A 14691-nucleotide genomic window follows, 5' to 3' on the forward strand; every position below is an offset into this window, starting at 1 on the left:
CAGGCCTGATTTGAGTTATTGAAGGCTTCTTCTTCTCTTTCCTGCCCTAGCAGAAGGTTTGGTCAAGTTTGTACTTTTTCCACTAGCTTTGGTTTTGTGGATGTTCTCAATTGTGCTGTGGAACAATTCCTCTGTGCTCTGTTATCCTTCTGCTTGCTTTGTGCTTAGATTATTGTGCTTGGATGGAGACTTTTATTATTACCCAGTGGCCCTCTTACATGTAGTAGTGTTTTTTTTGTTTAGAAGTCTATTTTTAAAAAATATTAGCCACTCCACTATTTTATGGTTGATTTTTCAGGATCTTTTCCCCTACTACTTTACCATGCATATAGTATTTTTTAAAAAATCTATGTTTTCTTTGTTTTGAATCTCAAACATGTCTTGTCAAGACAGAATATCATTGGATCTCATTTTCTACCAAATGGCCAGCTTTGTCTTTTGGTTGTGTTGTTTAACACATTTATGTTTAATGCTGTTATTCATATAAGTGGTTTATGTCTGCCAGTTTCCTTTTCTTCATGTATACCCACCCGCACTCTTTTACTCCCTGTTCTGTTTCTCCCTACTGCTTTCTTTGCACTAAGTGAATATTGTTCTAGTATAGCTTCTTAATACCATTAATGACATTTTCCCATTATTTTTTGCAGTTATTTTCTGAGTGGTTCTTGCACTTATCTGAACATTTTAACTCGCCAGTACCCATGGTACTGATTTAAGATGACCTATCTTGCATGGTCTTACTATTTACATTAATGTGCATGTTGTAAAGAATCTGGAGAAGTAGAACAAGAACATGTTGACAGAGTTTGTTACATCAGCTGTCTTATCTATCATTCCTGGTTCTCTTCACTTGTTCTTGTGGATCATGGTTAGCCCTGCTGTCATTTCTTAACCCAAATCGTCTTTGCTTTCACCTGCCTCCTTGGTAGCATTATTGCTAAAGTTATGACACTCATGCATGCTATAGGGCCCCTATTGCAATCACAAATAGACTGAGTTCTGGAATTGTTTGGAAGATGAATTAGGAGAACAAAGGGGAAGGAATGTGCATTCATATTATCTTTTATAGTAAAGTGATTACAATTATTGCTGCTTTTATGTTCCTGTGGGTGGGTTGAAACTACTGAATGACGTTGCTTGTTTCCCACCTGAAGGATTTCCTTAGTATTACTTGTCAGTCTGTTATGCTGGCAAGGAATACTCTCATGTTTTGGCTCTTTGTGTTGGACTCTCAAGCAGGGTTTTGCCTTTGGTTTGCTTGTGTTTTGAGTGATACTCCTCAGAGACTTGGTACTGAGGTAGCTCACACCTTATCCTTCAGCACTGCATGTATTCTTAGCGGCTGCATATTAGGCAAAAGTAATGGAGAATAAGTGGTTTTCCAGAAATGAGGAGTGGAGGAGCTGGCCTGTAGAGCAGTTTCCCAACATGTGCAAGGCCCTTGGTTCCATTCCCAGCTCTGCAAAAAAAAAAAAAAAGAAAAAAACAGAGAAAGGAAGGGAATCGGGAGAGGGGAGGTTACCTTGAGTTATGGAGAGAAGCCGGTAATATTGCTTGTGGTAAGACAGAGAAATGGCTGGTAGGTCTGTGAGAAGCTCTGAAGGGAGAGGACTGTGAATTGACAGCTCTGGGAAGCCCAAAGTCTTTGCTGCAATTAGAGCTTCGAGATAATAGTCACAACTATCATGACACACAACTAAACCAGTCAGGGTCACTCTAGGTGAACAGGGCTGGCACGAAATAATCACACAGAGACAGAGAAAATACCTTTTTCTTTGGGTTCTGTGATGGCTCCTCTGACCCAGCTCACACAAGGGAGCAAGGCTGGCAAGAAAGAGAGAGGCGAACACCTCGAACCCTGGTTTTGTTGGGGGAGGCTCTTTGAAAGAACACTCCAACCATTTAAGGCAGAGGGGTAATGTTACAAGGGGCAGCCCACTCCCATTGGATAATGCTCTCTCCCAAAGTTTTGTTCCCTGTTGAGCAGAGATAGGGATCCACCTGCTTCTGGGTCAGGGAAGCCAGTCTCCACATTTCCATCTCTCAAAGCTAGGGGGCGCTCAGCTCCTATGTGGCAGCTCCCAACACACAACTATCTTGAACAAGTTCACCATTACATTGGTACCTATCAATGACTTGAGCATGTAGGTCTGCAATTGATCAGTGCCATATTTTTTTGTGTCCCAGTGTCAAATGGGAAAAAAAGAATTTCTTTTCAAAAATAAAGAATTTCAGCTTAGAGATAGTATTAATCAAAACACAAAGCCCTCCCAAATGTGGAATGCAATGTGCCTGTACTGATGGTGTGTCTGTGAAGCTGTCCCTGACAGAGGCATAAGTAGAGTGGGGACAGTAAGAGAACCGGGGCTGCTGCCTTGTATAACCTGAAGGGTGTTGCATGTACCATGGGGGATATGCAGATAGTTTCCTTTGGACTGATCGAGCTAATGACCCTGAAGGAAGCATCCTTGTTACATAATCTATTTCATAAGAGCCGTGGCCAAGCTTACTGATCATTTGAAACTCTGTATGGGTCTTTGGCTGTAGTACACTTGATCAAAGCAAATGACCATTGAAGTCTCATCAGAGGCTGGGGAGTTGAGGGTGTCCATGTTGCTGATGGTTTTCCAGCTGCGAAGCAAGATTTCTTGTGGTTTTCAAAGCTTAGGCTAGGAGTGGAGATGAGAAGTGGACCCAAGGAGGTGCTAAGTGACTGTGGGGAATCAGTTTTGCTGCTCTGTCCTGCTCCAACACCTGTGGCTTCATCCTCCACCCATGCTTCCTTCCTCTCCCTGACCAGTAGAGGATCCTGAAACATCAGGATGGTAGGATGGTGAGCCTGAATACCAGGCACCAGTAGCAATGACTAGGATTGGACAGCCAGCAATCTCAAGGCAGGACTCCTAGCACCTGTCTAACTGGGGCTGTGACTCCTTGATGAAGAAGGAGGCTTTGCTCAATACCAGCTGATGCAGTGAGAATACAAGGAGGCAAAGCAGCTTTAGTACCCACAAAGGGGCCAAGGAATCCAGAGAAGCCTAGTATTTGTGAGGAGATGCTCTCCCAGTCCCAGGATGGCTGCCCATGTTGGACAGAGTCTCATCATCAGGGGCGCAACTTTGCAACTCAGCAGAGGGACCCTGAAGGCACTCTTCTCTGGGTTTCATAACCTTCAGCCTCTCCAGTCTATCAGTGAGCAGACGTGTGCCCTGGGTGCCAGTTCTCCCCCTAAGTATGTGCTCTCAAGAATACAGATGCACTTGACCTGTTCTGGCACTTTGTACAAATAGAAGCATACATTTTGTTTGTCTTGTTTCCTTTGTTCAACCTTATGTTTGAGAGGCTTGTGTTGATGAGTGTTCTTGCAGCTTGTGGTCTGTGTATTTTCAGTACTGAATGGTGTGAATACACCACAATTGTATTTATCCATTCTATGTTGATGGACACTGTGTTGTGCTCTGCTTTTGATTGCTGAGGACAATAGTAGAGTGAACATTCTCTTACACTCTAATGCAGGCGTGCTGGGTTTCTCTAGTGTATGTACTTAAGTGTGGAGCTGCTCTGTTGTGGGGCATATGTATCTTTAATGTAAAAACATCAAAATCGTGAGTGCACCAAACCCCGCAGTACTCTTGACACCATGAAGTTTTGGCAAGACTTTCTGCCTCAAGGGATTTTATTGGTTCACGTAGTGGAACAATGTTGGTGTGTCTGTTAGGAGTGACTTGCTGCTTCAGGGATCAAATCACATCACCAGCACCCATTATTCTCCATTGCTCATCTCTGCTTCGTGGAGATGACAGCCCTCCAGGATCAAGATAGCTGAATGGCAGGGACTCTGGCCTGAATCCTGTTGCCTGGATTCTAGTACAAGTCCTGCATCTCATTGGTTCTGATTAAGTCACATGTCCACCTCTGAACCAATCACTGTGGCCCAGAGAGTGGGGAGTGCTGAGTGGTCAAGGCCCGGGTCCCATGCTCTGTCCTGGCTGGGGGTGTGTGCGCACCTGCTGCACACTTGAGAGTCTGGATGAGGGGTAGTCCCTGGGGAGAGACAGGAAATGATTGATCCATGGGAATTAGCCCAATTAAAGATGTTTCCTACTTAAATATCCAATTTCCCATCAGTAGCTCTTACTGTAATCCTGTTAGCATATGGCTATCTCTGTGTGGTAACCTGAGTTTCTTTTAAGAAAATGAGGTGGAAACTCCATGAGATTGTCCAGAAGAAAGGGGGATTTGTCAGCCTTTACGGGAATCATTTGGGGCTTATAAGCATTAGGAGGTGGAAATCTCTTTGCTGTTCACTCTGAGCTGATTATTTTGTGTTGTGACACATGTAAATGAAACTTGAAAGTCCAAACCCAGAGCACAGCTTGAGGGAATATTATACATGCAGGTCTTTTGCTGCTCATGTGCCTTGGCTCATGTAGGTGGTTGTACAGTAGGTCTGGTCTTTATCAGCTGAGGAAATTTGTTCTCTTGGAATGGCATGGAGTGGGCTCAGTTTATGTTGAGGCACATTAGGAGGTGATGCTTACAAATGTGCCGCTTTAGTGTGCCCTTGTGATTTGTAACACCTGTATGGACCTGCGCACACACTACCACAATCAACAAATGGACCGTGCCATTACCTCATAGCTTCCCGGGTCCTTTCTCAGCCACCCAACAGGTCCTCTCAGCCTAGGCATCCCCGATGCGGCTTTGGCAACCAGAGAGTAGAGACTGTCTTCGTGGAGTTTCATCTGCAAGCAGTCATAGTGATGGTCAGGAGGCCCACACATTGTGTTGTGTGTGGAAGCCCTGCCTTCTCAGCCCAGGCTCCTCTGTGGCCCTGTGCTCTGCACGCCCCCTGGTGGACACCTCCATCTGCTGCCTCTCACATGGGTTGTGTCCCTGACCATCTGCACCCCGACACCTGCCCTATCCTCTGCACAGTGGCCTCAAAGAGGACTCACTGGGTTCGTGCCGACTCCCCAGGATCATTGTCCACCTGTTTGGGGAACGGATACTTAAAAGAGCACAAATGTGGCTGTGCCACACCTCCTTCTGTGCCTGCCTTGGCCTCAGGATGAAGGTCAGGCTCCAGCTGAGCAGGCAAAGCTCAGCTTGCTCCATGAGGATGTTGTAGTCCTACCCCCAGAGCCTCTGGGTGTTGCCTTACCTGGGGATGGGGTCTGTACAGAGTAGTCAGATTGAAGGAGGTGAGCAGGGCAGGTCCCAATGCAGTGTGACCAATGTCCTTGACAGAAGGACATTTGGCCACTGGGACAGGGAGGCACCAAGGGAAAGCCACGTAAAGACATGGGGCTGGAGGAAGGTGGCAAGAGCAGGCAAGGAGGTGGAAGGGTACAGTACAAGCTAAGGAGTGCCTTGGGCAGACCCCACCTGCTCAAAGCAGCAGGCAGGATCCCCCCAGAGCCTTGTGGGATAAGGAGCGACCCCAGCTGACCCCCTGGGTTGTAATTCTAGCTTCCGGGATACCCAGAGAATAGGGGTGCTGTTTGAAGCCCCAGGTTCTGGGTCCTGTGTTTGCAGTCCCAGGGGCCAGCCTCGTGCTGCCTCCTCTCAGTGGCCTGCTTGCTGGGGTGGCACGCTCCCCAAACCCTGCCATCTCCATGCCTCTGGTGGGGTGGGGTCAGTTGGGCTCTCAGAGAGAGATGTAGGGGCTCGGTGTGGCCCCTGCAGTGCCTCAGTGGAAGCAGGCTTCTGTCCCTGTGCGCCCTCTGCCCCTTCAGTTCCCACCCGTGCTGCTCTCTGGGGCCTACCGAGGCCTCTCACTGTGTTTCTTTCCATCTCACCATTTCATATTTGCCACAGTGTTTGGTCCTCACTGTGGGACCTTGGTCTGAAGGAGCCATGCCTTTGTCACATGAAGCCAGGGATTCTTCTAGCTGTATTTGAAGATGTCTTTTGTTTTGTTCGAAACCGCAGTGAGGTGTTGCTTGGCCTGTGTCACATCTATTGCTCAGTTTTGCACCAAATTGAGAATGTTACAGGTGCAGCCCTCCTTGGGCCTCGTGGGGATTCTAGTGTGGATTCATGGCAGGAGTGGAGTAGAGCAGACACCCCGTGGGCCACTGGGCAGACTGTGTGTTAGGACCTGCCCCAGGGGCTGTGTGAGGCCCTCCTGGCAGGACAGCTACACCCTGGCCCTGGGGTCTCTCCCACAGCACCACTGCAGTGAAGGAGGGCAAGGAAGAGACAATACTGAGTGCAGGGTGGGAGAAGGGTCCAGAGCCAGGAACCTGCTGCCCCTGCCAGGGCACGTGGCGTTGGCTGGAAACGTGCACGGCAGCTGCCCTTGCTGAGAATAGAGCAGCAGCTGGCTCCACTAGACACTCTTCACGTCTGACTCCTCAGCCAGCAGCTGCGCCCTCTCGTGATTTTATGCAGGGAACACGGCAGATGAGCACCTCACCCTGCACACCAGGTCACTGTGCAAGGGTCTCCAGAGAAGGGAAGTGAGGGATTCCTTCGCAGGCTAGTAAGACAGACAGTAAGAGCTACTTCTCTAGGAAAGAAGAAGGATCCAGAACAAGAGAGCAGAGAAGTTGCTCTGGAGAGGAAACAGGAGAACCAGGCCTCTGCATTCCTAGCCTGCAGGGAAGTTAACCCACTGGCTCCCTGCATGGTGGCAGGTGGCAGTGCCCAGGAAGCTTTGGGATGCACACTTGTGCCCGTGTTGCCACCCATCCTGAGTGTGGCTCTGTAAGGGGGCCACTCCCTCCCAAAGCGCAGCCTCAGCCTGGCCCTCCATGGTGGAGCAGGCTCAGGAGGAAGACTGAGGTGCAGGGGGAGAGAGGATGCCTGACAGCCTGCCACACTGTTCCCAGGAAGATGGGACCAGCAGGTGGCAGCCATGAGCTGAGCCACAGGGCGTACATGGTGGGGCAAGGCCAGCCTAGTGGCTGTGCAAACTGTGCCCGCCCACGGTTTCCAGCCTGCCCTGGCCTCACACTGGCTCTGTCCATGTGGAAACCTGAGCTAGTTTCCACAAGTTATGTCACCCATCCTGTTCCTGGGCCTCTGTCCATCAGGAGTGGGGCTGACAGTGATCCTGGAGGAAGCCCTCATCACAAGTGCAGGACGTGACAGGTTACTTAGTGTCCATGATCGTCTCTAAACAGAGTGCAGAAGACTGTTGCCTTCCTTCATGGGAGGAGAAATTGAGATAGGGTCAGATCCAGGCAGGCTCTGGCTCCCTCTGTCCTTGAGAGGAGCAGCCCATGGGGACAAGATGCTCTCGGAATGCCCTTTATTCCATTGCTAAGGCTGGCCTGGCTTATGGAGTTATTTTGTGTGGTCCCTCCACTGTTCTTCCAGAAACTTCCACACAATAAAATCTTCTCATCTTGACTTAAGATCCCTCATTATTGCCCTGGTGACCACTGCTTCAGATGGTGTCCTCTGAAGTTACAGTGATGTGCTGGGAAGGAAATGCACCGAAGCAGAAAGCCAGGTACCCCTCTGTGTTTTGGCAGACTGGCCTGGCAATGACCCATTCTTAAGTGTCCTGCTAGTCAGGAATGCCATGTGAGAACTCAAAGACTCACCAGTGGAGCCACTGCTGGTAGAGAGGTTGCACATGGGTCAACCACAGTCACTCCTCAGAGCTCACTGGCAGCCAGACAGAGTGTGGCCAAGAGAGGAACTGATGAACTGTAATGGGCGTCCAGAGCCTCCCGCTGGGAACTGGCTGAAAATCAAGAGGTGAACTAGGATGTCCCTAAGAGAGAGCAGCAGGGTCAGAGAAGTTCTTCCAGGAAGCGGGCAAGGGGTAGGTCAGTCGTGGAATGCCAGGATGGAGTTACCATGCTGTGATTGCTTAATGGTTAAATCTGTTCCCCAGTGACAGTCGGTTCTGCTAGGCGGTCATGTGACTAGATAATAAAGTCAAATAAATCCTGAAGGTTGCACAGCCTTGTGTGGAGAGTTGCCTGCAGTGTGCTTCTGTGCAGATGGCTGTGGGGCTCCAGGGGCCCCTTAGAGGGCTTGCAGTGTTCTTCTTGCTGTGCATGTTGCCCAGGGCTGAGGGCAAGAAGGTGCTGGTGGTGCCCATGGAGGGCAGCCACTGGCTGAGCATGCGGGACGTTGTGCGGGAGCTCCATGCCCGAGGCCACCACACCGTGGTTCTGGCTCCAGAGGTGAATATTCACTTCAAGAAAGAAGACTTTTTCTCCTTGGAAACTTATGCCATCTCATATACACAAGAAGAATACCATAACCTATTAGTGCAGAGCCTTTTAGGGGCATTTGAACATCAGCATTATGTGAAGATATTTGTAAAATCAGTGGAAGTTTTGAAGAATGTATCTGCGCTCTATCTCAGTTCCTGTGCAGCGATTCTGCATAACAAGACCCTTATCAGTCATCTGAATTCCAGTTCCTTTGATGTGGTCTTGACAGATCCCGTTTTCCCCTGTGGGGCTGTGTTGGCTAAGTATCTGGATATTCCTGCTGTGTTTTTTCTGCGATTCATCCCTTGTGAGTTTGACTTTGAGGGCACACAGTGCCCCAATCCTTCCTCATATATTCCTAGGTTACTGACAATGAATTCAGATCACATGACCTTCCTGCAAAGGGTCAAAAACATGCTGTACCCTCTGCCATTGAAGTATTTTTGCCATATTGCTTTTATTCCTTATGTGAACCTGGCCTCTGAGCTTTTGCAGAGGGAGGTGTCCTTGGTGGATATTCTCAGCCATGCATCGGTGTGGCTGTTCAGAGGGGACTTTGTGTTGGACTACCCCAGGCCTGTCATGCCCAACATGGTCTTCATAGGAGGAATAAACTGTGTCCACAGGAAGCCACTGTCTCAGGTCTGTATTGGTGCCTTTACCAGTCCGTGCTCCAGGCAGAGTTCCTTGAAAAAAGAAACTTGCTTTCAAGTGCTTACTTATCCAGTGTTGTCTCCCAAGATTCCTGCCTCTCCTTCTCCTAATCATCTTCAGTGAGTTTAATTGTTAAGGTGTCATTGCCCATGTGCCTAAGGCTTGCACTGACCACTGGTGGGGCTGAGTGTGTGGCATGGGGTTTGTATCATGATTGACAGACAGGCAATGATGTGACTCCCACCTATCCATCTGTCTGGGGAGTACCTTCCTGGTGGTGCCATGTCCTTCCTGTGCAGTAGCAGAGAAATTGAGGTATGTTCTGACCCCTATAGGAAGATTTGCTTGCAGGTCTTCAGTAGAAGTGCACAGCAACCAGCAGGTTGGGATTGTTGACATGATGGTTTGAAATGGTCTTGTCTGGGAGGGATGGAGAGGTTCTCACAGCACACTGAGCAGTGAGTGGAGTGGAAGCAACCTAATGTGTGTTGTACTATGCAGCCTGGCTCTGTCAGGGAGAGTTTGAAAATGCTCTCTGGTCTCATGTCTGCAGTGGCAGCTAAATGATGAAAGAGTTTAAATGTTCCTAGAACATGCTTCAATTGCACATTTTCTGTTTTTGTGTAATAAACTCATGAATCTCAATCCATATCTTGTATAACTGAGTTTTCTTCCTGATATAACAGTTTTGCTCAAATTATATGTAGTTGCAGCTTTATACACATAGCAGCCAGACTGATGCATGTAGGTTTACGTCTTGTATTTTGTTTATATGGTTGTATCTTAAGTAATATCCCTCATAATCCACCTGGTCCTATGTATGTATTGCTATTTCTGTGTTATTTAGGTATTGCCCATCTGTTTTCTTTTGCCAAAAATATTGTAACTTTTAAAAAACATTTCAAAGAATTGTTCAAAAAACCTCCAATTTTTTACTTCCTTTAGATGTAAGAGCTCTGCCCATTCATGCAATGTATGTGCTTGATTTATTCCTCCCACATAGGGTAAGCTTATTCTATTTACATCACTGTTTCCTCTTGTTAAAAACATTCCTCCTTCTTCTGAATTCTGGAATGCAGTGGCCCTTTCTCATTTCCATCTGGATGTGGTGTGCCATGTGCTGGTGGTCACGTCTCCCTCTTTCAGTTATTTGAGCCCACATGACCACAGTGGGCCTGCCCATGTACTCCAGGACAGTCCTTTCACATCCACACCCTTGATCTTCCCTGCAAAGTCCTTTTGCCATGCAATGCAGCATACTCACAGGTGTCAGGGATCAGGACGTGACCAGCCGTTTGGGGCCACTCTTCTGCCTACCACAGGCAGGAAGCTGGACATTCCACTCAGGTACTTCTCCAAGCTCAAAGGCTGTCCTCCATCAAGCCACTGAGGTTTTGTTCTGGTTTCTCCCTTGAGCATACCTGTCATCCACTCATTTCGTTAGTGTAGGCTCTGTGCTGTGGTCTTCTATACCTCCTCTATTTGCCCCTGAAATCCAGGAAGAGCATCTCTGGAAGTCCATGTTTATGTCATTGGTCTCTTTTCTGCAGTATCATTTTCTTTTGCTTTGAATAAGCATTTGAAAACTTTTACCTCTTTTGCTTTCCTGAATCAGTACTATTCTGCGAACAACTACTGCCCACAAATAATTTGGTTTCCCTTAAGGTCGAGAATTCCTGTGAGTTTTGCACCATAGTGTTACTTACAAGTGACAGATTTGCCCTGCATTTAAGTTAGTATTCTCAGCCCCCAGATGGAAAAAGACAACAAAAGAAAAGCAAAGCTATGGAGCAGTGTTTAGAGAAGTCTAGCTTCACATAGCTTGCTTGGGAGTCAGGTAAAGGCGAAAAGCAGAGAGAGTGGTCCCATGAAGTCCCTGACTCCTTCTCCAGAGCAGTCCCACCAGGGTGGTGGTGCCTGAAGTGGGACTTGAGTGTGTTCAGCAGGCTGGGAAGAGGGAATGAAAGGGATCTGCATTTGTCGAGAAAGCCTGATGAGAGAGTGCAATCAGGTGTCCCCAGAAAGGTAATCAGGACCAGGTGAATGATTTCCTTTGATGGGAAAGGTGTGTTTTCTCCATCTGGGGATAGAAGAGTGGAATCAGAGGGGAAAAATATAATTTTGGTTATTTGAAAACAGCATGGGCCCTTCCAAATGCTTTCCCCTGTCTGAGGTAGGCAGAACCCAAATAGTGTGTAGTGCCCTAGGCAGGAGAAGTGTCGGGCTTTTTGAAATTTTGGAGTCTTCTCAGAGGGCTGCTGGTTTCTGGGGATGTGACTCTCCTTGCCTGGTGAGGAAGGAGGAATTCCCCCAAGTGGACTGGGGAGGTTCATCTTAGCACTAGAGGAAATGCCCCATTTTTCCCACTCTGAGTATCTACTTGAAGCCCTCCTGCCTATAGCAGTGTGTCCACTTAGAACAGAGACATTTTGAAAATAGAATTTCAATTTTGAATATTTTTTAAGTAAAATGCTTTATTACTCCATAAAAAGAGAACTTTCCATTCAAAGTAGCCCTAATGCAGGGTACATCAAAACTGATTTTGGAGTTTGCTCCCAACAGTTAAACCTAGCCAGAGCTCTTAAAGACCTCTGAGTGACCTTGATAAGACCAGACCTTTGCCTACCACTGATCTCTTTCTGGGCTGTCTCTTGATCTATTGTGTAGCTACATACAATCTGTCTTGCGCTGAGCCATGATTTCACATGCACCTCCACTGGCACACTGCCTGCTCCTTTCTGTCGCTTCACAACTCCCAAGGTCCCCCAACTGCTTCAGGAGCAAAGCCGCCCAGCAACTCCCTAGTGAGCAAGTTCACAGGCAAGAGCACTCTGCCTGTGAATGAATGAACTCTTTTCCAAAAACCCCAGTCATCTGTCTTTCTGACACTCTTGAAATGTTAGTACATAGGGAGCAACTGCACAGGTTATCTCAGGACTGTTCCCTGAAAGTGGCTTCAACAATTATGTGTGCTCGTGAGACAGTGCTGAGTCCCACGTTTCTGCTGTGAGTCATCTGCATGTCATTCCATGCACACTGGAATTCTAGGACACAATAAGGGTTCAGGCCTGTTCTCACACAGTTCTAGTTGACAGTGTGTTCAGGCCACATGACAGCTCTGCAAAGAACTAAGAGCTGGCTGTGTTGCTAACCTATTTCACGTGTCTATTTGCTTTTCTGTCATGTAATCCATAGATGACAACAGGGTTAGGACCCTTGGTGATGGACTGTCCCAAGGCAGCCATGCCTTGATTAGGTGTTGGCTGGAAACGTGCATGGTGGCTGCCCTTGCTGGGAATACAGCAGCTGGCTTCACCTAGACACTCTTCACGTCTGACTCCTCAGCCAGCAGCTGCGCCCTCTCGTGATTTTATGCAGGGAACACGGCAGATGAGCACCTCACCCTGCACACCAGGTCACTGTGCAAGGGTCTCCAGAGAAGGGAAGTGAGGGATTCCTTCGCAGGCTAGTAAGACAGACAGTAAGAGCTACTTCTCTAGGAAAGAAGAAAGATCCAGAACAAGAGAGCAGAGAAGTTGCTCTGGAGAGGAAACAGGAGAACCAGGCCTCTGCATTCCTAGCCTGCAGGGAAGTTAACCCACTGGCTCCCTGCATGGTGGCAGGTGGCAGTGCCCAGGAAGCTTTGGGATGCACACTTGTGCCCGTGTTGCCACCCATCCTGAGTGTGGCTCTGTAAGGGGGCCACTCCCTCCCAAAGCGCAGCCTCAGCCTGGCCCTCCATGGTGGAGCAGGCTCAGGAGGAAGACTGAGGTGCAGGGGGAGAGAGGATGCCTGACAGCCTGCCACACTGTTCCCAGGAAGATGGGACCAGCAGGTGGCAGCCATGAGCTGAGCCACAGGGCGTACATGGTGGGGCAAGGCCAGCCTAGTGGCTGTGCAAACTGTGCCCGCCCACGGTTTCCAGCCTGCCCTGGCCTCACACTGGCTCTGTCCATGTGGAAACCTGAGCTAGTTTCCACAAGTTATGTCACCCATCCTGTTCCTGGGCCTCTGTCCATCAGGAGTGGGGCTGACAGTGATCCTGGAGGAAGCCCTCATCACAAGTGCAGGACGTGACAGGTTACTTAGTGTCCATGATCGTCTCTAAACAGAGTGCAGAAGACTGTTGCCTTCCTTCATGGGAGGAGAAATTGAGATAGGGTCAGATCCAGGCAGGCTCTGGCTCCCTCTGTCCTTGAGAGGAGCAGCCCATGGGGACAAGATGCTCTCGGAATGCCCTTTATTCCATTGCTAAGGCTGGCCTGGCTTATGGAGTTATTTTGTGTGGTCCCTCCACTGTTCTTCCAGAAACTTCCACACAATAAAATCTTCTCATCTTGACTTAAGATCCCTCATTATTGCCCTGGTGACCACTGCTTCAGATGGTGTCCTCTGAAGTTACAGTGATGTGCTGGGAAGGAAATGCACCGAAGCAGAAAGCCAGGTACCCCTCTGTGTTTTGGCAGACTGGCCTGGCAATGACCCATTCTTAAGTGTCCTGCTAGTCAGGAATGCCATGTGAGAACTCAAAGACTCACCAGTGGAGCCACTGCTGGTAGAGAGGTTGCACATGGGTCAACCACAGTCACTCCTCAGAGCTCACTGGCAGCCAGACAGAGTGTGGCCAAGAGAGGAACTGATGAACTGTAATGGGCGTCCAGAGCCTCCCGCTGGGAACTGGCTGAAAATCAAGAGGTGAACTAGGATGTCCCTAAGAGAGAGCAGCAGGGTCAGAGAAGTTCTTCCAGGAAGCGGGCAAGGGGTAGGTCAGTCGTGGAATGCCAGGATGGAGTTACCATGCTGTGATTGCTTAATGGTTAAATCTGTTCCCCAGTGACAGTCGGTTCTGCTAGGCGGTCATGTGACTAGATAATAAAGTCAAATAAATCCTGAAGGTTGCACAGCCTTGTGTGGAGAGTTGCCTGCAGTGTGCTTCTGTGCAGATGGCTGTGGGGCTCCAGGGGCCCCTTAGAGGGCTTGCAGTGTTCTTCTTGCTGTGCATGTTGCCCAGGGCTGAGGGCAAGAAGGTGCTGGTGGTGCCCATGGAGGGCAGCCACTGGCTGAGCATGCGGGACGTTGTGCGGGAGCTCCATGCCCGAGGCCACCACACCGTGGTTCTGGCTCCAGAGGTGAATATTCACTTCAAGAAAGAAGACTTTTTCTCCTTGGAAACTTATGCCATCTCATATACACAAGAAGAATACCATAACCTATTAGTGCAGAGCCTTTTAGGGGCATTTGAACATCAGCATTATGTGAAGATATTTGTAAAATCAGTGGAAGTTTTGAAGAATGTATCTGCGCTCTATCTCAGTTCCTGTGCAGCGATTCTGCATAACAAGACCCTTATCAGTCATCTGAATTCCAGTTCCTTTGATGTGGTCTTGACAGATCCCGTTTTCCCCTGTGGGGCTGTGTTGGCTAAGTATCTGGATATTCCTGCTGTGTTTTTTCTGCGATTCATCCCTTGTGAGTTTGACTTTGAGGGCACACAGTGCCCCAATCCTTCCTCATATATTCCTAGGTTACTGACAATGAATTCAGACCATATGACCTTCCTGCAAAGGGTCAAGAACATGCTGTACCCTCTGCCATTGAAGTATTTTTGCCATATTGCTTTTATTCCTTATGTGAACCTGGCCTCTGAGCTTTTGCAGAGGGAGGTGTCCTTGGTGGATATTCTCAGCCATGCATCGGTGTGGCTGTTCAGAGGGGACTTTGTGTTGGACTACCCCAGGCCTGTCATGCCCAACATGGTCTTCATAGGAGGAATAAACTGTGTCCACAGGAAGCCACTGTCTCAGGTCTGTATTGGTGCCTTTACCAGTCCGTGCTCCAGGCAGAGTTCCTTGAAAAA

General features: G+C 48.6%; 2 protein-coding genes across 7 annotated transcripts in view; both read left to right on the forward strand.

Annotated features, from left to right (window-relative positions):
* The window catches only part of LOC107138814 (UDP-glucuronosyltransferase 1-2), a 107436-nt gene that overhangs the window by 71606 nt on the left and 21139 nt on the right, over positions 1–14691 (forward strand). Inside the window, exon 1 of one of the 6 annotated variants that reach the window (XM_048808769.1) lies at positions 13735–14638. The exons of 4 other annotated variants lie outside the window; for them this stretch is intronic. In XM_048808769.1, coding sequence (XP_048664726.1) covers positions 13778–14638 — 861 coding nt within the window. In that variant the 5' untranslated portion in view covers positions 13735–13777. Of the gene's footprint in view, positions 1–13734; positions 14639–14691 lie in introns of those variants that run through there. One more of the 6 variants, XM_015481600.2, reaches the window with a different exon arrangement.
* Positions 7883–9440, forward strand: LOC107138815 (UDP-glucuronosyltransferase 1-2-like). Its single transcript, XM_048808772.1, has one exon. The coding sequence runs from the start codon at positions 7962–7964 to the stop codon at positions 8955–8957; it is 996 nt and encodes a 331-aa protein (XP_048664729.1). The 5' UTR covers positions 7883–7961; the 3' UTR covers positions 8958–9440.

The sequence above is a fragment of the Marmota marmota genome, unplaced genomic scaffold, assembly GCF_001458135.2.
Source record: "Marmota marmota marmota unplaced genomic scaffold, marMar, whole genome shotgun sequence".
NCBI classification, from domain to species: domain Eukaryota; kingdom Metazoa; phylum Chordata; class Mammalia; order Rodentia; family Sciuridae; genus Marmota; species Marmota marmota.

Excerpts from the sequence above, each read along its gene's own strand:
- LOC107138815 (XM_048808772.1), top strand. The coding sequence starts at position 7,962 with ATGGCTGTGGGGCTCCAGGGGCCCCTTAGAGGGCTTGCAGTGTTCTTC.